Source organism: Argopecten irradians, chromosome 5, assembly GCF_041381155.1.
Source record: "Argopecten irradians isolate NY chromosome 5, Ai_NY, whole genome shotgun sequence".
Lineage (NCBI taxonomy): Eukaryota > Metazoa > Mollusca > Bivalvia > Pectinida > Pectinidae > Argopecten > Argopecten irradians.
This window is the reverse complement of record NC_091138.1, coordinates 29,762,909-29,788,551: the sequence shown is the minus strand read 5'-3', so window position 1 is coordinate 29,788,551 and position 25,643 is coordinate 29,762,909. Positions and strand designations below refer to the sequence as shown.

Genomic DNA, 25,643 nt, shown 5'->3' with positions numbered 1-25,643 from the left:
ACAAAAGATGACATCATAGCCATGTTTTAATCTGATGTATACCAGAGGAATTGTATAAAGGTAGACTTGACTGTGTTGTTTTGAAGTTCGGCGTCGCTCTCTCTGTAGTATCTGCAGGCCTGTGTATGATCATTTTTTTCCTCTTCTGAACTACCTCTAGTTTTACAATGAGATAGTCCAGGGAGGGATATTACCTCAGTGATAGTAACCCCTGGAATATCGAGAATACAGACCACTAAGAGTATGTTGAAAGTAAATTTTACCATCAAATGATTTCTTTTTATTCGATTGATAAGCTGACGCCAACAAATCATGATATTGGGAACCCAATAAATAGAACAAAAATAACGGCACCCCAAAGTTAGGGTCTTTGATCCAATATCCGAACATCTGTTTCAACTACAGTCACTATCGATACAATACCAATGTTATTGCTCTAATCCAGATTAAATATGAGCTCAGCAACAATCAATAAGTTCTCCTGATGTCAATGTTACGATATCTGACATGTTCAAATCAGTATTGTTTTGTCATGAACGTAATCCAGTATGAATTGCACCGCTGTGCGCTGACGTTTTTTGTCGTTTACAGAGGTCTTGTAGACGAGGATACACTACTTTGCATATGAAGTACCTCTCCATGTGCATTGTGATGGACATTGCAAGGTTGAGCAGGAGTTACAGTAGACGGTCGACAACCAGTTCTTATCGCGCGAGGCAAAACCAGACCAAAACGCAAATAATTTGTCGGTTTAATCTGTAAAACTATAAGTGTATCACATAATGCTGCAGGAAGTTATTAACTGTCAGAAGTAGTGTACTCGATGTCGGGTAACGTAAGCGTGGACTCGTTTGGCGAGACAAGCTTTGGTTACTTTGTTTTCTACGTTACAATATTCTTAGGCATTTCTTTGATAATTATAGGAGGGAATTGTGTTATTATTGTCACCGTGCTTCGCCACAGAGACCTTCAACAACCTTGCAATTATTTCATAGCAAGTCTTGCTGCTTCTGATCTAGTTTTTGGGATTATCTATCCCATCTACAACCTCGGCCATCTTCGTGACAGCATAATAACACGTTTCCTTGGTAGGTATCTGTATCCATGACAAAACAATCTCATGTTTCCTTGGTAGGTATCCGTATCCATGAGAACACAATTTCATGTTTCCTTGGTAGGTATCTATATCCATGTCAGTACAATCTAGCGTTTCCTTGGTAGGTATCTGTATCCATGATAACACAATTTCATGTTTCTTTGGTAGGTATCTGTATCCATGACAACAGAATCTCGCGTTTCTTTGGTAGGTATCTGTATCCATGATAACACAATATCATGTTTCCTTGGTAGGTATCTGTATCCATGACAACAAATCTCGCGTTTCTTTGGTAGGTATCTGTATCCATGATAAGACAATCACACGTTTCCTTGGTAGGTATCTGTATCCATGACAACACAATCACAAGTTTCCTTGGTAGGTATCTCTATCCATGGCAACACAATCACACGTTTCCTTGTTAAGTATCTGTATCATTGACAATGACTTGTATTTCATACATATGTATTTGCGATATATTTAGCACACATTGCATAGGTAAACATCACTTTTTATGATTTCCAACAATCACTTTACCTTGTAATCTTCATTTCTATTACGATTATCGCACGTTTTTTGCATTTATATTCTCGACAACAATTACACATTTTGTTGCTAAGTTTTTGCATTTGTGATTCTACGGTCATGTGTTTCTTTGGTAACAATCTGCATTTGTAAGATAAGAATTACTCTTGCCCTTGGTTAGGTATCTGTTGTCGTAATAACAATGAAGAAATTACGTAACCGACCTTTAGTCGATTATTATATATGTTAATAGGGTATACGGACGGATTTGTTTATCGTTTTTCTTCCTGTTGACATTATGTAATGGTGTAGCATAGACTAAATGACAATTAAGCATATATTTGGTTATAATCTGAACAGCCTCGAGGGTCGTGTGTGAAGGGTTGATTACAGCCGTCCAATGGATAGAGATGAACTCAGCCTACCATCTTGTGGCCATAACTGTCAACCGTTACATTGCCATTGTCAGACCACTCAGGTACCATGTCTACCTGACGAGTCGTAGGGCCATGGTCACTATTTGTGTCATCTGGCTGACCACTCTTGCCACATCCACAGCCATCTACTCCACATCGGAAAAAGGTAAATTGAAGTTTCTTGCTAGAAATATATGACAAAAAGATGTGACATTTGTCACATATCTACTCATCCGATACTTTTATTAGTAGATGGATATCTGTCAAAAGTCTCATCAACGTCCATTACTGACCCAAGGTATTAACTTAGCACTAATTTCTCCATAGGAATTATTCCTTAAGTAATGATTTCGAGTTAAGGAGTTTCATTTGTCGGATTTAAACTGAACTTAATTCACTACGATACTCTTCATAACTTAAGCATAGTGAAGAGATTAAGGTCATCTTACTCATCTGAGACTAATAGAATCTTGCATGGGTCTGTCAGGTGAATAGGGATATCTCAACTCTCGTGAAAGATTTTGGCCGTCACCCTTTCACGAGGGTTGAGATATCCCTGTCCACCTGACAGGCCCGTGCAAGATTCTTTTTCTTCCACACTCTAATATTTATTTTTTCTTTGTTTTTGGCTTTCTGATTGGCCTATTCATTTTTTATTCAACGTTTGTGAAAATCCGCTATGCGGATTCACACAGTTTGCAAACAAATTTTCTTTCATACCCCGATAAAATGAAAAAAAAGTGACTTTAATGCTTAAGGATGTACTCTTTTGAGAAGTCAAAATTTTGTTGTATTAAACTTTTTTTCTCGTATAGATTTTTGGAAATAGGAGTTAATACCATGAAAGAGAATGGAAGAAAAATCAGATGTCCGTCTGCTCGTTTTTGAGCTATTGTCACTCAAAGATACCTAGTTGACAAAATATTGAATTTTATGGGAATTTTGCCGTTTTGACCATATACACAAGAGATTAAAGCCATAATTCCTAATGACGTGTTCGATATGTATGGATGTTTGTAGAATTTATTTTCTAGTAGTCTTCTTTAAAAATATACCATTTTTGATTAATAATACTAATATTTTTTCTCAGAATCACAATATATGCTATCCCTACCCCTTACTTTTGAGCTACAAAATGCACCATTTTCAGCCATTTTTGCCGAATTTGACCTTTTATAGAAAAAGTTCTGGTATTAAACTGTTGTCAATATTTTGCATATCAATAGGGAAAAGGGTTTTTCTTTCAAAATCAGGCAGAAAAATGGGGGGTCCGTGAGCTTACTGTTTTGCCCCACATGAATATTTACTATTTTTCAGTATTTTAGAGTGAAAAATAAAAGTGCTAAAATTACCATTAAATGTAAAAATAGAGTGACAAAAGTGTGTCATTTCACACATTAATGCTCAATATTTTAATTACCACGAACATAGTAAATATTTACAACAAAAATTAGCTCGATACAGCTAAAAATGCTGGCGCGGTGATGATTAAAGTAAAGACAATTTCAGTCAAAAATGGTAAAACTGTGGCTCTACTCAAAGCGAAAAAGGTCCCAATTTCAAAATGGCCCACAAATGGGCCATTTCTTAAAATCTCCGTATAAAAATATCTTCTTAAAATATAAATGATTTTTTTGACAAAATTAGCACCTGGCAACTTGCTACAGATATTGATAAATTGTATTTGAAAATCTCGTAACTCCTCTGATCTTTGTCGAAACGAGACTTCAACGGGACTTGAACCTCAGAAGAATACATCCTAAAGTGAAACAGTATGAAAATGCAGTCATATAGAAAAATTTCCAAAGCGCAGACATTATAGGAACGTCGCAATGCCTCAAATTCAATGACGTCGCCGACAATAGTCACCGCATAAGTTAATGATGTTACGTCATTGTCTTGCGCGTGTGAGCTTCTTTTCCCTATCCCAGTAAAAGGCAGAGTTATTTTTTCCCTGGCAACCGCGGGACAACCCTGTCAAGTATGGGAGAAACACAGTATTCCAAGAATCTATTCCAATCGTCTTGTGCTCGTAAATAATTTACATGCTCAACTTCTTCTCCACAACCACTGAACCAACATCATAAACAGTTTGCAGCCATCTTCTATAGCCAATGGTCAATCATAATTAGGAATTATGTGGTCTTCAACTTCCTGGTTGAATTAAAGGTGATAAAAACATATTTTAAAAATGCTATTTTTGTGTTGATATTTGTTTACTGTGATGCACTTTATGATTTCCAACAAAAAATACAGGTTGTATTTGACGTAATTTCAATAAAATGTGCTTGAAACGAAGTCCATAAACACCCTTGTCTAGAACGATCGCATCGCTTATCGCCCCTGATATCACCAGGTGGCCGTAGATTCGTGACGTCATCTGAGACCAACAGCTGTGACAAGAGCCGGGAAATTCAATGGGACAGTATTGCGGTATTTGCGATTATAAATATTTAAAACAGTCGCGCTACGTGTAGTTGCTATATTGATAAGTGGAAATGTATCCGTATATAATATACAATCTATAACATACCCTGATATAATAAAAACGATCGTTTACTGATTCTAATCGTCATAATCTGGGCTAGAAAATTGTTATCTTCTGTCAGTCAAAAGCCATTTGACATCGTGTAGGCTATGTGTGTGTCAGCTCATGTTTGAGAGGGTGGCGCTTGACATTAGTCTGTAAATGAAAACTCTAAACATAAACTTTAAAGTTTATATCAACAAGAAGAAACATAAGTTTACAAGAAAATGGACCCAAACAACAATGAGACTACATGCTATACATGTATATACATATAATGCATATTTATAAAAGTAGACCCCGCCACCCTTCATACCCTCCCTAAAACCCTCTCATACCGCGACAAATGTGCCCCTATCCCGCCTTATGTATGTACATGTACTACACATCTCTATTTCCTATTTGGAACTTAATCCTTCAGAACATCGCACAGTAAAGGGTTAGACTAGTTTATTTTTTTAAAGTTCTGGAATGAGTTTTACGGATTTATTCGACAAAATTTCCGGGCTTTCCGTGTACGCAAATAGAATACTAGTAACATACATGTACAGTAGTAACAATACATGCACGACCGATAAAAAAAGGGGAAAAAACACAGATACTAGATACAATGACCTAATATGCATGACATGTACTCGTGGACAAGATATTCATGTTTAACAATTCAACTAATACAGGACCATAAAACAACATATATTTCTTATAAAACACAAATCATTTACAAGACCGCTTCATTATATTATCTCCCCTCGCGAAGTTTTGGAAGTAACAAACCAGTCGACCTTAAGAAATTTTAAAAGTATACGAACAGTCCACAGGGATTTGAGAATTAATTAGTTTATATCAATATAAACACATCAGATAGCCTATTGACCATTATGAGACGATTAAGGGGTTTAGATAAAAAAAATCGGTAAAATTCGTTTTCTACATATACATGTATACGCAAGTGTACTATGTAGAATATAATAGGAAATGATGAGTACGCAATTTTAGTATGGTTGAGATATGAGTTTCACGATGTATTTTGATGATTTTGCAAGCGCGGAAGGCGCGATATTTTGGTGTTTTGGGGTCCGAAGGTCTCCCCCGAGAAGGAAAAAATATTACTATTTACAATGGCTGAGATGAGTTTTACGATGTATTTTTCGATTTTAAATTACCTGCATTGAAATAATGATAATTGTTAATGTCGTCATATCAATATGCAACCCTGCTCGATCTGAACATACCGGATTCACACCATCGGCACATTGTTGTGTAACTCAACTTGAATAGTAATGAATTAATTGTCTTTCCAAGACGTATACACTTTTTTTGAAATACATGTAGTAGAATCCCTTAGATGAAGTATGAAAATGTGCAGGAGGACCATTTTTTCTTTAAAATGCGCATTTTTAGGACATTTCAGTCCGAAGAAAATGAGGGGGCAAATTACAAAACAGATAAATTATTGTTTTTTCTTTTAAACTGCGTGTACAAAATGTATTTTTCATGTCTCCGTATGTTTGTAACGGATGATTTTTTTTTCATCAAAACGTAGGTCTAAAGAGGTGGGCCGCAATAATTGTCCATTTTCACTATGATCTTATTTTGCACATAAAATTACCAGTGTGTATATCAAAACTCCCCGGTTAATTTTATGTGTAAACTATAAATTACATACATGCACAGTCGTATTTCTCCAGGGTGGACTGAATAGAAAAGCACTACTTATTCATTCATAAAAAAATGACGTTATGTTTAACCCCTCACATGATACTCCACACGATATGTACTCGACATTAATGACATCATCATTTATATGTAGTGACGTCATTTTATAGGTTATGACGTCAATAATGTGTCATTATGTAGATGATAAACCACGCTACCCAATAAGTCGAAATATAACATTTTTCTCCGTGTGTATTTATGTAAGTACTAAGACCTGTGGCTAAAAATCCACATGCATGTTGACAGTTCCGCGATCGGCACACCGGCTTCCGGTAGTTGATTGTCTCAGATGACGTCACAAATCATTGGAACTCAAGGGAGGTAAGTCATAGAAAAAAATCTGTCGTCAGAAAGATGTGAAGATTGCTTTCATTAATTTTACTATTTAGAGACAAAATATAAGCAAATATCAAACTGATATATGTTTAAATAGGACATACAAATGTTTCTAGCCTATTATCTCATTTTCCATGTCCCTTCTGTTTTTATCACCTTTAAATACTCTTCGTGGTGGAAAGAGTCTAATGTTGTTCACAAATAATTCGAATTCCATGACCCTGCAACTGACCTATTTCACAATAGAATCTATAGCTTTTTGGACACCTGTTTGATACTGACACTATGCACACTTTGGCCCTGAAATCCTGGGGTCATGAAGAGTCAACACTTTGGTGAGTTACTGTTATTAAGGCCTCTTGTTTAAACTACTACAAAGAATGGTGGAAAGCCTAATGAGGGTATTTCAAAATGAAGAAAAAAAAATCCAGATATTCATGAACACTTGCACGGATGTACGGATGTAGATTTTGTTATCGAGCTTTCGTAATTTTCATTTTGATACAAATAATACCTGGTATGTAATTAATTTCAAACATAATCTCTTTTTGAATGGCATTTGATGCGTACAATGAACCATCGATATTCAGAATGATTTCAATTTAAATCAATTATATGCAAATATGATATATCTTATTTACGATGGGAAAAGGAAATCAGGGCCCTTTTCTGTCACTTAAATTTCCTTTGACTCGCGATTTTACTAGAACGCAAAATCCCATTTGTTATCTTTGGAAGACGTCATGGAGGAATGACTCTAGATAGGGACGCCTATTTGGAGTAAGCGGTGTCAAGCTCAAATGTAGAAGGACAAATCAATGGTCAAACTGCACATTCCAATGAGTTCATATTTGAAATTATCCCTCCACGATGGCTTCCGCCTTACAAATAAACCAGTGCTTGGCGCGAGACAGCACCACATGGGCCAGAGTATGAACAACGAGTTAAAAACAGCCAATGGAAATCATAGTATTAGAAAAGATTCTTTGTCATGAAAACCTTCAAGAGATAATTGCACGGGAAGGTAAAAAAGGTGATAATCCCACATTGAAAAGTTTCAACGACATTTACACACTTATTCACCAAATAACTTGAACGCACTTAAAACCTTTTTACTGCTAAAGATGTAGATTTCATGTCCAACACTCTTAGGAAAACATACCAATCACATATTGATTTGCTGCATATTTGGTGCTTAAATATGACTTACACTTTCTACATCTGTTTTGCTGGTTACAATCATAAGAATACCTTTGTTATCGTGGTTTTACGTTTTATCCAATCCAGACCACGGTGAAACAGAGGCGTGTCGGTACGAGTTGATTTTTACCGAGACCCAGAGTATAGTGCTCACTCTCCTCAGTGGCGTCATACCCCTCAGTATAATGGTCGTCCTATACAGCATCATCGCCCGCATCGCCAGGAAACACGTGAGTTGGTTTCGTGTTGGTTTCGTGTCAAGGCATACATATCAGTAACTTCCCTCCATCTCACTCGGTCAGGACGTATATATAATTGGTATTACTACATGTAATTTGTGAACATATCAGGCTACAATATAGCAAATGAAAAAAAAACAAAAAACAAAAAACAAGAGGCCCATGGGCCTTAACGGTCATCTGACTCATGGCACAAAACAACAAAGTCACAGTATAAAGTATTGGTTAACGATTAATATAAACAATACAAGGAACTCCTTAGTTGAATATGTAAGTTTCTGAAAAAGGTAAATGTCATTTGTTGAACAAACTTGGTAGCCCTTCATCCAAATATGGTCGAAACCCATTCAAGGATTAATATAAGGAGGAGTCAGATTTTAAAGCCAAATTTCAGCAAAGCTCCCATTTTGGACCTCGGTCATACTATCCCCATGGGTCTTACCTCGGTCCTTTATAAAATATGATTGTCCTTACCTTAAGTTCCCCCTTCTGAATCAATTAAAACCACTATAGACCAATCGGAGACTGAAACCTTAAAACAGGAAGTGGGCCAGCGGCCATCTTGGAATACCAAAATCTTTACGAAAATGTTTGCATGTTGTTTGGCATCAATTAAAACCTCTACAGACCAATTTTCATTGAGATCGGAGACTGAAACCTTAAAACAGGAAGTGGGCCAACGGCCATCTTGGAATACCAAAATCTTTACGAAAATGTTTGCATGTTATTCGACATCAATTAAAACCCCCTATAGACCAACTTTCAATGAGATCGGAGACTGAAACCTTAAAACAGGAAGTGGGCCAGCGGCCATCTTGGAATACCAAAATCTTTACGAAAATGTTTGCATGTTGTTCGGCATCAATTAAAACCCCTATAGACCAATTTTCATTGAGATCGGAGACTGAAACCGTAAAACAGGAAGTGGGCCAGCGGCCATCTTGGAATACCAAAATCTTTACGAAAATGTTTGCATGTTGTTCGGCATCAATTAAAACCCCTATAGACCAATTTTCAATGAGATCGGAGACTGAAACCTTAAAACAGGAAGTGGGCCAGCGGCCATCTTGGAATACCAAAATCTTTACGAAAATGTTTGCATGTTGTTCGGCATCAATTAAAACCCCTATAGACCAATTTTCATTGAGATCGGAGACTGAAACCTTAAAACAGAAAGTGGGCCAGCTAAAATTAAGAAAATTTGCCCTTTTGGGGCCCCATCCCTCAGTTCCTAGGGTTCAGACCAGACTCATTTATATAAAATATGATTGTCCGTCCCCAATGATGTTTCACACCAAATATGGATAAAATTCATCTAAGGATGGAGGAGGAGTAGGATTTTAAAGCTAAAATTAAGAAAAGGGCTTGGACCAGGCTCATTTATAATATGATTGTCCTTCCCCAATGATGTTTCATACCAAATATGGATGAAATCCATCCAAGGATGAAGGAGGAGAAGGATTTTAAGAATGTAGTCTCATGGTAAGGTAGCAGTGTACAGTAAGACCGAATGGCCATGGGTGAGATTTTTATTAAGCAGAAAGCCCCTGTTTTATTATATGCATAAAAAAAAATAAAAAATGTATATATCCTAAAATTGGTGAATTCAATCTAGAGAATCATATGCAGGCTTCACATTTGCATAAAGAAATTCCCCAAAACGGGTTCGAGATTAATGGTTTAGAGGGTATCCGAATGTGCGTCTCAGATGGAAAAACTCAATACTGTAGCAGCAGAAATTGATAGCCGGGGTACGAGGTAAGATTGCTCAAAAGTTTAATGATATACCTATGTCGAAATAGGCTCAGTTCCGCTATCACGGCAGTGATGCTTGGTTTTAAACTGTGCCCAAGAAAAAAAATTCTCCTAGAGGGGGTGTAATTTTGGGTTGAAAATCCCAATTTTTAGCATTTTTTCAAAAAAACAAATTTGGTTACCATGGTTTTTACAGGCTCACAAAACCACAAGAAGCAGACCTGTCCAAAAATGAACTCTGCATAACAATTGCAAATGTTGTGTAGATTAAAAATATATATACTTTTATATAGATGTCATTTAAGGTTAAAAAGCTGTGTGTACATAATTAAAGCCTGCACTTTATTTTGCTGAATTTTTCAAATCTACTGTACACTGCCACCTAAGGGAGACAGATCATGATTTTTTCATACAGACGCTTGAGTTATGACATTGTCCCAAGCTCTTCAAGCATTTGAATGATCATGATTTGATTAATACCCCCTTTTCTGAAGTTTGAATTTATGAATAAATTATTTTATTAGTTTAAAAAATAACAACACATATAATCCTATCAATCTTAAATTGCTATTTTATGGTTAATATATATTGATAAAACATTGTTAATCATTTTAAAACTAAAACTATTGACATCTAGGCTATATTGTAACAGAAAATTCAGCAGTGAATGTATAAAAAGTATAGATAATAGGGGAGATAACTCTATTGTGAATCCCGTCTTTTTCAAGCAAAAATGAAGGTTTTTTGGTGCTAAAAATGCTCTATCTTGACAAATTGTGGTTCAATTTTCTTGAAAATTGACTGATTAAAAGCAACTTTGTCACTTTTTAGTCTGTTATTTTTCTATAAGAATTGAACTTCACAATTTTAATTTATTTTCATTTTGGTGAGAATGTTTTAGGTAATTTACTTGCGTCTTTTTTACCTAATTTCCTCCAAAAATGATCACTAGAAATTAATTATGACGAGAAGTAAAGCATTTTTAAAAAAAAAAGGATTGATATATATCACGTCAATTAAACAATATATATATATCGTGGAACATTTTGTTAATTATTTTCATTTACGGGGCAGATTTAGTACAGACTAATGCTGATTTTTCATGTGCAAATCTACTCAAAAATGGCAAATTTGAATATTTATTCAGAAAAAATAGATGGTTCAATTTCTTCGAAACTTTGACAGAAGATGCATAACAACATATTTACTTCATAAATCAAATATGAAAAATATTGAACTACAGGAAAATTTTGGGGGATGCGAGACTACCACCTTAAAGCTAAAATTAAGAAAATTTCCCAATTTGGGTTCCCACCTCTCAGCCCCTAGGGCTTGGACCAGGCTCATTTATATAAAAATTGATTGTCCGTCCCCAATGATGTTTCACACCAAATATGAATGAAATCCATCCAAGAATGAAGGAGGAGTAGGATTTTAAAGCTAAAATTAAGAAAATTTGCCTTTTTTGGGCCCCACTCTCAGCCCCTAGGGGTTGGACCAGGCTCATTTATATAAAATATGATTGTCTGGGCCCAATAATGTTTCACACCAAATATGGATGAAATCCATCGAAGGATGGAGGAGTAGGTTTTTAAAGCTTAGAATAAGAAAATTCGCCCTTTTGGGGCCCCACCCCTCAGCCGCTAGGGGTCGGACCAGGCTCATTTATATAAAATATAATTATCCTTCCCAAATAATGTTTCACACCAAATATGGATGACATCCGCTTAGCGGTTAAGGAGGAGTAGCGTTTTAAAGGAAAAAGTTTACGCACGACGGACGGCGCACGGCGGACGACGACGGACAAATCACGATGACTATAGGTCATCCTGACCCTTCGGGTCTGATGACCTAAAAACAACCCATGAACCTATCGAAATTCAGCATGTTTTCTGTCATTGTTACATGGGTACTTGGCACCTTACAATACATTATATTTGGTAATTATGAGCACACATTAAAGTTATATGTGCCATAACTTTCATACTCACGAATCAAGTGTAGTTTTTTTATGTTATTCACAACAATTGTTTTATTATAATAGGTACTCTGGTATAGTAGCCTTACTGTAGTTAAAAATAATACCATGCTAATCTCTGCTAATTCGCCCTCAAATCATTTAAGTACAGATCCTCATTATCGCTACGTTGAATAAGAGGACCTGACACCATCCCTTTAGGGGTCATGTCTAGGTGACCTTTGGAAATGGCCAATCAAATTGCGGCATACAAAATATTGCAGGTGAATTTCAGGGGACGAAATTTAAAAAAAAACTGTCATAATTATTTTCATGTACGTAGTCATCTCGCTCAAAGAGCACAAATCTGATACATGTAGTTTATATGTATGTTTTGACGAAATGGCGTTGTCAATTGATGTAGCAACGAGCAGAAAATGCATTTGATCTGAAGTACATTGGTATAAAGGTCATCAAAACGTGATCCGTAATAGGATGTTGTCAGATCCTCTACTGAACGGAGTGGTTATAAAGATCTGCATTTTAATCAGATTGCCCTCAAATGTTTTATCATAATAGGTAATTTGTTATAGAAGCTTCACTAACAACAAGAGGCCCAGAGGGCCTGTATCGCTCACCTGGTTTGTAATGCCAAGTAATGTTCATACAGGTTCATTGTTTCTTTTCTGAAGGAATTTTAATATTAACCTCTAAATCCCCTATTGGGCCCCACCCCTCCCGCCCCCAGGGGGTCAGAGCCAAAATTTATACAAGTTCTGTTCCCCTTCCCCAAGGATGTTTATGGCCAAATTTGGTCACAATCCAAGCAAAACTCTAGGACAAGAAGTGATTTATAGATTTACCTCAATTTCCCCTATTGGGCCTCACCCGTCCTGCCCTGGGGGCCAGAGTCAAATTTATACAAGTTCTGTTCCCCTTCCCAAGTGTTTTGCAATTTGGTACAATCCTGAGAACTCTATGACAGTAGCATTAAGGATTTACTTATTTCCCTATTGGCCCCCCCTCCGCCCCCGGGGGTCAGAGCCAAAATTTATACAAGTTCTGTTCCCCTTCCCAAGGATGCTTGTGGCCAAATTTGGTTACATTCCATCAGAACTCTAGACAGTAGCGATTTATAGGATTTACCTCTATTTCCCTATTGGGCCTCACCCCTCCTGCCCCGGGGGCCAGAGCCAAAATTTATACAAGTTCTGTTCCCCTTCCTCCAAGGATGTTTGTGGCCAAATTTGGTTACAATCCATGTAGAACTCTATGACTAGTAGCAATTTAAAGGATTTACCTCTATTTCCCCTATTGGGCCCCGCCCCTCCTGCCCCCGGGGGGTCAGAGCCAAAATTTATACAAGTTCTGTTCCCCTTCCCCAAAGGATGCTTGTGGCCAAATTTGGTTACATTCCATTCAGAACTCTATGACTAGTAGCGATTTAAAGGATTTACCTCTATTTCCCCTATTGGGCCCCGCCCCTCCTGCCCCCGGGGGATCAGAGCCAAAATTTATACAAGTTCTGTTCCCCTTCCCCCAAGGATGTTTGTGGCCAAATTTGGTTACATTCCATTCAGAACTCTATGACTAGTAGCGATTTAAAGGATTTACCTCTATTACCCCTATTGGGCCCCGCCCCTCCTGCCCCCGGGGGGTTAGAGCCAAAATTTATACAAGTTCTGTTCCCCTTCCCCAAAGGATGCTTGTGGCCAAATTTGGTTACATTCCATTCAGAACTCTATGACTAGTAGCGATTTAAAGGATTTACCTCTATTACCCCTATTGGGCCCCGCCCCTCCTGCCCCCGGGGCACCAGAGCCAAAATTTATACAAGTTCTGTTCCCCTTCCCCCAAGGATGTTTGTGGCTAAATTTAGTTACATTCCATTCAGAACTCTACGACTAGTAGCGATTTAAAGGATTTACCTCCATTACCCCTATTGGGCCCCGCCCCTCCTGCCCCCGGGGGTTAGAGCCAAAATTTATACAAGTTCTGTTCCCCTTCCCCAAAGGATGCTTGTGGCCAAATTTGGTTACATTCCATTCAGAACTCTATGACTAGTAGCGATTTAAAGGATTTACCTCTATTTCCCCTATTGGGCCCCGCCCCTCCTGCCCCCGGGGCACCAGAGTCAAAATTTACACAGGTTCTGTTCCCCTTCCCCCAAGGATGTTTGTGGCCGAATTTGGTTACAATTCATGTAGAACTCTATTACTAGTAGAGATTTAAAGGATTTACCTCTATTTCCCCTATTGGGCCCCGCCCCTCCTGCCCCCGGGGGACCAGAGCCAAAATTTAAACAATTTCTGTTCCCCTTCCCCAAAGGATGTTTGTGGCCAAATTTGGTTACATTCCATTCAGAGCTCTATGACGAGAAGCAATTTAAAGGATTTACCTTTATTACCCCTATTGGGCCCCGCCTCTCCTGCCCCCGGGGGGTTAGAGCCAAAATTTATACAAGTTCTGTTCCCCTTCCCCCAAGGATGTTTGTGGCCAAATTTGGTTACATTCCATTCAGAAATCTACGACAAGTAGCGATTTAAAGGATTTACCTCTATTTCCCCAATTGGGCCCCGCCCCTCCTGACCCTGGGGGATCAGAGCCAACATTTATACAAGTTCTGTTCCCCTTTCCCCAAGGATGTTTGTGGCCAAATTTGGTTACATTCCATTCAGAAATCTACGACAAGTAGCGATTTAAAGGATTTACCTCTATTTCCCCAATTGGGCCCCGCCCCTCCTGACCCTGGGGGATCAGAGCCAACATTTATACAAGTTCTGTTCCCCTTTCCCCGAGGATGTTTGTGGCCAAATTTGGTTACATTCCATTCAGAACTCTATGACTAGTAGCGATTTAAAGGATTTACCTCTATTACCCCTATTGGGCCCCGCCCCTCCTGCCCCCGGGGGACCAGAGTCAAAATTTACACAAGTTCTGTTCCCCTTCCCCCAAGGATGTTTGTGGCCAAATTTAGTTACATTCCATTCAGAACTCTACGACTAGTAGCGATTTAAAGGATTTACCTCTATTTCCCCTATTGGGCCCCGCCCCTCCTGCCCCCGGGGGACCAGAGTCAAAATTTACACAGGTTCTGTTCCCCTTCCCCCAAGGATGTTTGTGGCCGAATTTGGTTACAATTCATGTAGAACTCTATTACTAGTAGCGATTTAAAGGATTTACCTCTATTTCCCCTATTGGGCCCCGCCCCTCCTGCCCCCGGGGGACCAGAGCCAAAATTTAAACAAGTTCTGTTCCCCTTCCTCAAAGGATGTTTGTGGCCAAATTTGGTTACATTCCATTCAGAGCTCTATGACGAGAAGCAATTTAAAGGATTTACCTCTATTTCCCCTATTGGGCCCCGCCTCTCCTGCCCCCGGGGGGTTAGAGCCAAAATTTATACAAGTTCTGTTCCCCTTCCCCCAAAGATGTTTGTGGCCAAATTTGGTTACATTCCATTCAGAAATCTACGACAAGTAGCGATTTAAAGGATTTACCTCTATTTCCCCTATTGGGCCCCGCCCCTCCTGCCCCCGGGGGACCAGAGCCAACATTTAAACAAGTTCTGTTCCCCTTCCCCAAAGGATGTTTGTGGCCAAATTTGGTTACATTCCATTCAGAGCTCTATGACGAGAAGCGATTTAAAGGTTTTACCTTTATTACCCCTATTGGGCCCCGTCCCTCCTGCCCCCGGGGGTTAGAGCCAAAATTTATACAAGTTCTGTTCCCCTTCCCCCAAAGATGTTTGTGGCCAAATTTACTTACATTCCATTCAGAACTCTACGACAAGTAGCGATTTAAAGGATTTACCTCTATTTCCCCTATTGGGCCCCGCCCCTCCTGACCCTGGGGGATCAGAGCCAAAATTTATACAAGTTCTGTTCCCCCTCCCCCAAGGATGTTTGTGGCCAAATTTAGTTACATTCCATTCAGAACTCTACGGCTAGTAGCGATTTAAAGGATTTACCTCTATTACCCCTATTGGGCCCCCCCCCTGCCCCCCCGGGGGACCAGAGCCAAAATTTAAACAAGTTCTGTTCCCCTTCCTCAAAGGATGTTTGTGGCCAAATTTGGTTACATTCCATTCAGAGCTCTATGACGAGAAATAATTTAAAGGATTTACCTTTATTACCCCTATTGGGCCCCGCCTCTCCTGCCCCCGGGGGGTTAGAGCCAAAATTTATACAAGTTCTGTTCCCCTTCCCCAAGGATGTTTGTGGCCAAATTTGGTTACATTCCATTCAGAAATCTACGACAAGTAGCGATTTAAAGATTTACCTCTATTTCCCCAATTGGGCCCCGCCCCTCCTGACCCTGGGGGATCAGAGCCAACATTTATACAAGTTCTGTTCCCCTTCCCCAAGGATGTTTGTGGCCAAATTTGGTTACATTCCATTCAGAACTCTATGACTAGTAGCGATTTAAAGGATTTACCTCTATTACCCCTATTGGGCCCCGCCCCTCCTGCCCCCTGGGGACCAGAGTCAAAATTTACACAAGTTCTGTTCCCCTTCCCCCAAGGATGTTTGTGGCCGAATTTGGTTACAATTCATGTAGAACTCTATGACTAGTAGCGATTTAAAGGATTTACCTCTATTTCCCCTATTGGGCCCCGCCCCTCCTGCCCCCGGGGGACCAGAGCCAACATTTAAACAAGTTCTGTTCCCCTTCCCCAAAGGATGTTTGTGGCCAAATTTGGTTACATTCCATTCAGAGCTCTATGACTAGTAGCGATTTAAAGGAAATGTTGACGGACGGACGGACGGACGGACTGACGACGGACGCTGCGCCATGACATAAGCTCACCGGCCCTTCGGGCCAGGTGAGCTAAAAACAATGCCTTAAAGTTATATGTGCCGTATCTTTCATTTTCACGAATCAAGAAGAGATTTTGATATGTTCTCGCCACCAAAAATTACCAACATTTTAGAATTACAATAAGTTCAATGCATAGGTGTTAATTTTATTTACAAGTTCAAAATAGAGCTGGAAACTTCCAAAAATCATTTACATCTACAGTGCAATAAAATGAGTACATACAGCCATGAAGCCGTGTTTTGGTCTACAATTTCATATCACATGTTTAAAGGATATATGTAAAGCCATTTTTTCAGGTATGTAAGTATAAAAAGCAAGATTTTCACATGGCATTAATTCAGTGTTGTACCTAATGTGTACAAGTCATCATATATGCTTGTCTGTCCATTCCAATGATTTTCACCGATTAAGTCGTCAAACCTTATAGCTTTCAATAGATTACTGAAGAAAAATAACATGTCAAAATCTTCATCCAGTTATGCCAATTATACTTCATGTATTGTAATAAATTCTCAACATGTTGGTAAATGGTAGTGAATAACATTTTAAAAGCTCTCCTTGATTCGTGAACTCACCGAAAATTACAGTTATATAACTTTAAATGGATTTGAAATTAGTTATTATAAGGAGTTATTATAAGGAGTTAAAAGAGTTCATTTAATTAATGGTATAGTTTCAATTAGTGATGTATTCCACGTTAGGATGCATAACTTTTTAGTACTTATTACAGGTGGTTGTTATTAGACTTTAAATGTTTCAGATTCGGGACATAGGAGCATGCTGCAGTTCTGACTTTCTAAAGACCGGGAAACACCACATATTTTGGCGTGAGATGAGGTCAACACTGACGGTCAGTCTATTGGTGGGGTACTTCGCCTTTGTCTGGATTCCACATTGTATCTACATTGTTTATAGTAGTGCCTGTCAGTGCTACATAAGTCCCTACATCAGGTCAGTCGGTGGTATGACTCATGGGCAAGGGTTCGATGGGCGGGACTTCTTATTATTTTGGTGATTCGCCAATTTGATCCTTAACCTTACGATTTTTTCACCTTTGGGAAATGGAGTTTTTTTCAACTATGCGCATATTTTGTATTTTAACTCTGAGTGACATTAGGCATCTTGAGCATCATTACTTATATAGTATAGTGTATTAATATCATTTTTGAACACTCATTTATAAGTTGAAATGTAATGATATATATGTTGACGATATGTATGACTACAGTATATACCTTGCTTTTTAGTCGGTAGACTGGATTGCCTGCCGTAGTTTTTCTACTCTCCACTAGGCTTCGCTCCAAAAATACAGTATTTAAGAGCGCAGCCTTGCGGAGAGAATTGGTACTAAGGCAGGTAATTCAGTTTATTTAGTCGATTCATAGTGTATTAATTTTGTTGATATATTAACATGGGTCTATTCATAACCATAGACTACTATGTAAGTCATCTGTATTCAATACACTATATTTCAATGAAGTTACCTTTAACAGGAGAAGTCTTTCACACGTACAAATGGGAGATCTAAAATCAAATATATCATATCTACAATGACTGAAATAACTGATGATTTTTATTTCATTTAACAGACTTTCGTCTAGGATGTTGGTGTACACAAACAACGCTATCAACATCTTTATCTACGCAGGACGGATCCATCTGTTCCGAAAGCTTGCAGTGAAGGATGTGAAACAATGTTGTTCTTGTTGCTATGTAACAAAATGACATCTACTGTCAAATTAAAGTTTTATGTGCCATAACTGGGCGGAAACTTCGAAATGCTATTCTTTCTTTATTAACCCATTTAAAAGCATAAGCTATGAAATCATTCAAATGGACAAATATTAAATTTTACAATTACTAATAGCACTGTAAAAATGTGAACTGAAAGTGTATGTAAACCATAACTTGACTTTATGGCCAGACAGTACACTGTACAAATTTCACAGCACTAGACGTAAATATAATGATGTTTGGCAGTACTGCCAAAATTCATATATGTATTGCAATTCTCAAAATGTTGGTAACTTTTGGTGGTGAACAACATATTAAAAGCTCATCTTGTTTCGTAAGAATGAAAATTATGGAATATATATTTTTTTAGTAATATTACCGGAAAGAATCTGAATTCCAAGTTCTCAAGTACGTTACTAGTATGTGCCTGTGTCACGATGCAAATATCTACATCAACACGTTTTGTCATTTGGATCCTTTAGGAAAAGCAGACTCTGAACTTCTCACTGTACAAACTGTAGTAAATGCTGATTACCTAACTAAACATGACAAAACGTTTTTGTAGTAGATGCTGGTTACCTAACTAAACAGAAATGACACAACATTCTTGTAGTATATATATGCTGATTACCTGTCTAAACATGACACAACATTCTTGTAGTAGATGCTGATTACCTAACTAAACATGGCACAACGTTCTTGTAGTATATATATGCTGATTACCTAACTAAACATGACACAACATTCTTGTAGTAGATGCTGATTACCTAACTAACAATTACCTAACTAAACATGACAAAACATTTTTGTAGTAGATGCTGATTATCTAACTAAACATGACACAACTATCTTGTAGTATATATATGCTGATTACCTAACTAAACATGACACAACGTTCTTGTAGTAAATATCGACTACCATACTAGAATTAAACCCAAAGTTTTTGGTTAGTTGATCCTAACTACCTATCTGAGCATAAAACAACATTAATGTAAAAGATTTTAGCTACCTATCTGAGAATAGCAAAGTGTTCTTTAAGAAATCTGACAACAAAACACAGCATACTCTAAGTAGATGATGGTGAGTGATGTACGTATGATTACTGATCACAACTTAAAACATGTTCACATAATATCAAAAGGGGATAACTACAGAAAAGTTCTAATGGATATATAGATTGAGTAAAGATTTGTTAGCATAAAATCTACAATATTCTTATAGTAAATCTGATGCATATAAATAATATATGAATAAAATTAAAAAAAAAATAACCAAAACCCAATATACACATTAATAACATTGTATTACAAATTTATATATAAAATACATAGTATCTACAGCTTTTATTTACATGTGTTTCATAATAAAATAAATGTTGCGTTTATACATTCGTTGCATGATATGCAAGAAATAAAGACTAAAATGGACGGTTTCAGTGAACAACACAATATAAGCACAGCATATTACTTTTTGTAGCTTCAAACAAATATGCTAAAAGTCATAATTTTAAAATTCCTTTTGCATATTAAAAATAAATATCCCTAGCAAATGTTCTGTGAAACATGCATTAACATTTCAATAACATATTTGTCAAATAACATAACAGACGAGAACTGTTAAAGGTGTACTAGTTTGATGTAATTTACGATTTTCCTTTCTGAAATAATCTTTGTCAATAAATAAAAAATGAATCAATAAGTCTCTGCATCCACCCCTGCATATATAGAAATCACAAAATATTAGTTCTTTAACTATGAACAAATATGTATGTGGAATGTATTTTATGATATTTATATCGTACATACTTTTTTCGAACTGCTGCTTTAATTTCATCATGATCATTAAGTTACCCCCCTTTGTAATTTGTTAACAGAATGAGATGACACTATGCTTCTGTCTGTCCTTTGGTAGACATGCCGACGTTTTCTGGTAAAACAGTTGTAGACACCTCTGATGGAATGACATCGTAACCTAACTTTTTCATATCCTTTGAAACAATGTTAAAAGACACTGTCACAAAACCTTGGGATCGTACACGTGTTACTGAAAAAAAAAAGAAAAAAAAAATGAATATAAATACATATTACTAAAATGAAAGATTGTTTCTCTATGAAAACTTTTATAATCTAAGTCACAGCTATTTCAAAATCAAATTTGTTTAGTGCACTTATGTCATTTTCTAGATAAGATGGCTATATAAATCTGTGAAATTTGGTTTTTATGTTAAGAATGAGTTAATGTTTGAAACAAAACCAAGAATAGATTCCTGGAAATCCCCTATGGTCAGAAGATTTCATAGATAGGATAATGATTCAAAGTCTGTTAGTTGGGTATTTAGGTAGCATCAATTATAAAAGGTTAATGTGTGGGTTAGGCAATACATGTAGAGGTAAAATGTAAAAAAAAAAAAAAAAGTCTGTATTGTCAGGAGGAGATAATCAAGAGTGCAATTTTTATGCACTCTTCAAACTTTTTCAACACAAAATGGCAGACCTACCTGTAAGTTTAGTAAGATGGTAGATATTTAAATTTTCATTCATATAAACTTTTTCAAAATTATGATAAGAGGACGTTTAATCAGGCCTGAAAATTTCATTAAACCTGGACAGTGACAAATGTTAATAAATTGTTGTCTATGGTAATTCATTTTGGTTTTGCCCTGAATAAATCTCATCCAATTACCTTCTCTTCCCTCTCCTTGAGCCACAACTTTTGGGTCTACAAATTCTGGTCGTCTTCCTAGAAACCATGCTGTGAACTTTTGAAGTGCTGATGCTGACTCAGGAACAAACATAGGTACTTTCCGTTTATGTCTGCAAAAACATTATCTAATTATAAAATTTCTGCAGCCATGAGACTCAATCTCACTTAAACACAACATATTGATCAATGTACAAGGTAATAAGATAAATAGATTAAGGAAATACAATTGTTACATATCAAGATGTGACAAAACTCCTTATTAATTATGACATGAAATCAACAATATATATTATCACTAAATGTATTGACTAATGACCTACAGTCAAACCTGTGTATAACGACCAGTGAAGGGGAGACAGAAAAACGGTATATCAAACAGTAATCAATTCAAAGAATTGGATTCCAATAATCTCACCTTCCTGGAGTGATAGGCACATGACACATTCCATAACCTCTCACAACATCTTGTCCGAATACATCAATTCCATAGCAGTGTATCACCAGCTGTGGCCCTGCAAATCATTTTATTATAATAGGTGTGGTACAGAAGTCTCACTTTGGTTACAATATAATGCCTTACAAATCTGTGCTGATTTATATGTTCCTAAAAATGTTTTATCATAATAGGTAATTTAGTTTAAAAGTCTGCAATTACTAATTGCCTTTCAAATCTGTGCTAAATGCGGCCCTAAAAATTTGGTATAGTAGCCTCACTGTAGCTACAAAAATGATGCCTAACAATTCTGCACTAATTTAAAACATATATTGCAGGTGCAATATATAGAATGGAGCATTTCTTTCAATTTTAACAATTTACCAGCAATGACAAGAAATTAAATTTAAAGAAGCAGCTGAAGTAGGTATTTCTCTAAATATTGTGGTTCGTTTCATTTGTAATCAAGACCTAATAAATTTGCCACTGATGATTTGAATAGTGTTAATATGGAGGAAGCCTAAGGAAAAAACAAGAAACCACTATAGCTTTGTAACTCATTGTGATCAGCCAGGTTATCTAGACATCAAATTTTAGTTCCAATTAATTTCACTTACAACCATGTGGATTTGTACTCTTGAATGTAATGTCCAGTGGAAAGTTCCAAACAAACTGTTGTCTTTCATCTTTACTTTTCTTAGTTATCTGTGTGATACCTTCTTCCAAACCCTGTGATAATTGAGAAAAATGCATATCTTTGGAAAACATTTATGTTTCTAATGTAATTTGTCGAGAAGCTTGCAATGTAACCACAAATTGTTTGTGTGGTCAAAACATAAACTGCAATATGTAATACTTAAATGAATTTATAACTATAACCAATATGAACAACAAACTTACATTCAAGATATCGATAGAATTTCATAAAGGAAAATCTGTCAGGCTGGAAAATTATTATGGTTTATAAAAATATGATGTAGCTAGCTAGCTCTGTGTGCAGTAAGTATTGCTTGTGCCAATATTTTGAATTTACATGCTTTACAGATTTTAATATTTTGTATTCAAAATACTTCTCATATCAGTTGAGTGATTATAAATGTCCTACAAATATAACATTTTACATACTTACTGATGTTATCAACCAGTCAGATCCATATGTAAAACAGTATTTACAATAAATATCGTCAAATTCAGGAAACTGGAAACAAAACAAACAACAAATAAAGCAGATAATTTTTTTACCATAACATCCAAATAATTTTGCAAAACCTGTAAACTGAAACATAATACATTTCAATTATGGTTCCTGAGACCAAACCCTGTTTCAAAATTTAAATAAACCTGAACCTGCTTTATGATATGACTATCGAGTATTTGGGCAAGGACTGAAAACGGGAGGAAAGAGTGTAATGCTTCAGCATTCTGGAATGAGTCAATCGACAATGACCAGGTAGCTCAATTTATTCAGACACTGAGTTAAGTCTGTTAACCTGTTCGCTTTAATTTGGTTTGCTTGGCTTAACATCCTATTAACAGCTATGGTCATTGAGTGACATACAAGGTATATCCTCAAGAAACAAGAGGCCCATGGGCCTTAACAGTCATCTGACTATTGGCACAATACAACATAGTAATTAAAAGATTTTAACCTATTTGACCCCTGTGATCTTGAATGAAGGTCAAGGTCATTCATTTGAACAAACTTGATAGCCCTTCATTCCAGCATGTCACTGGCCCAATATCAGGTCTCTAGGTCTCTTAGTTATTCACAAGAAGTCGTTTAAAAGATTTGAGCCTATTTGACTCCCATGACCTTGAAGGTCAAGGTCAATTATTTGAACAAACTTGGTAGCCCTTCATCCCAGCATGCCGAAGGCCCAAAATGAGTACCCTGGGCCTTTTGCTTCTTGAGAAGAAGTTGTTTAAAGACTTTAGCCTTTTTGACCCCTGTGACCTTGTATTAAGGTCAAGGTCATTCATTTTAACAGACTTGATAGCCCTTTATCCCAGCATGCTACATGCCAAATATCAGTGTTCTGGGCCTTTCGGTTATTGAGAAGAAGTCGTTTGAATGAAAAGTTTATGCACAGCGGACGGCGCAAGGTGCACAACGACGGACGATGCATGATGACAATAGTCATCCTGATCCTTTGAGTCAGATGACCTAAAAACACTGACTATCATGTTAACCAGCTGTCAGTACCTGACGTTTGGCCGACAACATGTAGGTTTTGAACTCAAAACCAAGAGGTGACTGGCAGTCAGTAACTGACAACACATGTGTTTCACAAACTCAAACTCACAACTGATGGGTGAAGATTTTTTTTTTAATTTGTGATACTATTATATGTAGGGACTTTAAATTTCAAAATGGCTGCTTAAAGTAGCAATCAAAAAAGACATTGTTTGCAAAATGAGATGGTTCTTTGTTTTCAGTACGTGTCACTAGCCTACACAAATATATATATGCGTTTTGCCTTTGGGAGAAAAATATCCCCTGCAGTTGGATTATTTCTGTAATAGACCCTTATAAGAGGCAGGTCAACCTGACTTAGTTTCCCAAAATAAACTTTAGAAGGCTCGAGTAGAGATTCCGACGAGAGACATCTATCAAACGTCCGAATATATTAGATTTTTCAACTCTTGTGGAGAAATCAATCTAACTACTGGGTCGCGACCAGTTACTGTGATTTTTTCGAGATTTTTTAAGGATTTTGCCAAAACTAACGCACAGAAGGCGTTGAAAATCGACATGAATTATCTTTAGTCCAAGATACTTCAGTAACAATAGTCGCTACTTAATTTCAATAATATGTTTTTTGACGAGACCCCATTTATTTTCACCGCTAATTGGTACAGTTGACGATACCTACAGGACCAGTTACCGTGATTTCAAAATAGAAAGGAAATGCGCTTAAACATGCTTATAGCACCAAGACTTAGCTTGTGTTTCATTAAAGCGACCAATATCTTTTATTGAAATAATTTAATCGTAATACATGGTTATTTTGGGATCCAGTGACTGATCGGCGAAAGTAGCACGAAAAAAAGGACTGTCTAAAGGTGCGTTCGATAGGTGACCAGGGAATCACTAAAAACAGGATTCAGCTCCGGGCAGGAGTAAATTTAGACAAACAAAGGTGTAGACGACCTAAAACTTACAGAAATTCACTAAATACATTTTTTTCTTTTTTTTTTTGGAAAAAATGTAAACACAAGACGTATGCACCAGGTAAAAACTACCTTCTGTTTTACGATCCTATCCATACATGCCCGATCGGTTACTTGCCATATACATATATACCCATTATTTTGCATACTTTGACCTACTTTGATGCAGACGATTTTTGAAAACGACTGACCAACAAAATAAACGATGATATCATGAAATTCCAGGATAAATATGCAAGTAAGTCATGATTTCAAGCTATTCCCCGCTATGATTGAGTGTTGCAAACTTTGATTTCAAAAGAAAAACGTAGATTTGTGAGCAATATCGACTGCAAATGAACAATTTTTTGTTGAATGAACACTTGCATGGCCACCGTGATTTAGCTGTTTAAAAGAATTCAAAAAATTGTGCGGGAGATAGAGCGTGCGCAGAAATCACGGTAATTGGTACATCATCACGGTAACTGTTCGCGACCCAGTAGGGATTTCAGGACCTGTTCAGGTAATCAAGATGGGCAACCGCAGGCAATTAAACCGTTTATCACCGATTGGTATTTATAAATCAGTGATCATGACCAAAACCGAAGTATTGATATAAGGAGGATCGGGAAACACGCATTTCAAAACATCCCGGCTAATTCTGTCGATAAATTCAGAACATACGTGCCTGACATAATGACATGTGCGAGCTTGTTTACGTTTTGTCACCTACAATTTATTATCGAGTATGACAGAATTCAAAGACTAGCAAACATCAAGGTAAGTAATTAAAGGAGAAGATTTGATCATAATTCAGAAATATTGAAAATATAACGTTTTAACGGCAATAATCACCTCTGCTGATTCGATTTGTCCACCTGCCATAAGGAGAAATACCGTCTGCGCCATTTTTGTTATTTATGCTTAAGTCGCCCCCTGGTGGAGGTTTGTCTCAAAAGGGGGAGACATACTTCCTTCAATATTGTTGAATTTATATAAGGTAAACTAAAAGATAAATGCATGTTTCCTGTTTTACTG

General features: G+C 37.0%; 2 protein-coding genes across 2 annotated transcripts; one reads left to right on the top strand and one right to left on the bottom strand.

Annotated features, from left to right (window-relative positions):
- Positions 1-823: 823 nt before the first annotated feature.
- LOC138323481 (octopamine receptor beta-2R-like) lies at positions 824-18,639 on the top strand. The gene is made up of 5 exons (XM_069268127.1): positions 824-1,088; positions 1,982-2,203; positions 7,904-8,046; positions 17,346-17,536; positions 18,175-18,639. Exons 1-5 carry the CDS (start codon positions 824-826, stop codon positions 18,308-18,310), a joined length of 957 nt encoding a protein of 318 aa, XP_069124228.1. The 3' UTR covers positions 18,311-18,639.
- Positions 18,640-19,605: 966 nt separating this feature from the next.
- On the bottom strand, positions 19,606-25,595 carry LOC138323480 (B9 domain-containing protein 1-like). Its single transcript, XM_069268126.1, has 6 exons — positions 25,461-25,595; positions 22,585-22,653; positions 22,073-22,184; positions 21,438-21,534; positions 21,002-21,132; positions 19,606-20,362 (listed from the first exon to the last, which is right to left on the bottom strand). The coding sequence occupies exons 1-6, from the start codon at positions 25,512-25,514 to the stop codon at positions 20,205-20,207; spliced, it is 621 nt and encodes a 206-aa protein (XP_069124227.1). The 5' UTR covers positions 25,515-25,595; the 3' UTR covers positions 19,606-20,204.
- Positions 25,596-25,643: the final 48 nt, after the last annotated feature.

Coding starts and splice junctions, on each gene's coding strand:
- LOC138323480 (XM_069268126.1), bottom strand. CDS start 25,514: ATGGCGCAGACGGTATTTCTCCTTATGGCAGGTGGACAAATCGAATCA. Junction 22,185..22,584: donor CTGACTGGTTGATAACATCA/GTAAGTATGTAA, acceptor CAATTATCACAG/GGTTTGGAAGAAGGTATCAC. Junction 21,535..22,072: donor GAGTACAAATCCACATGGTT/GTAAGTGAAATT, acceptor AATGATTTGCAG/GGCCACAGCTGGTGATACAC.
- LOC138323481 (XM_069268127.1), top strand. CDS start 824: ATGTCGGGTAACGTAAGCGTGGACTCGTTTGGCGAGACAAGCTTTGGT. Junction 1,089..1,981: donor CATAATAACACGTTTCCTTG/GTAGGTATCTGT, acceptor TAATCTGAACAG/CCTCGAGGGTCGTGTGTGAA. Junction 17,537..18,174: donor TACATAAGTCCCTACATCAG/GTCAGTCGGTGG, acceptor TTCATTTAACAG/ACTTTCGTCTAGGATGTTGG.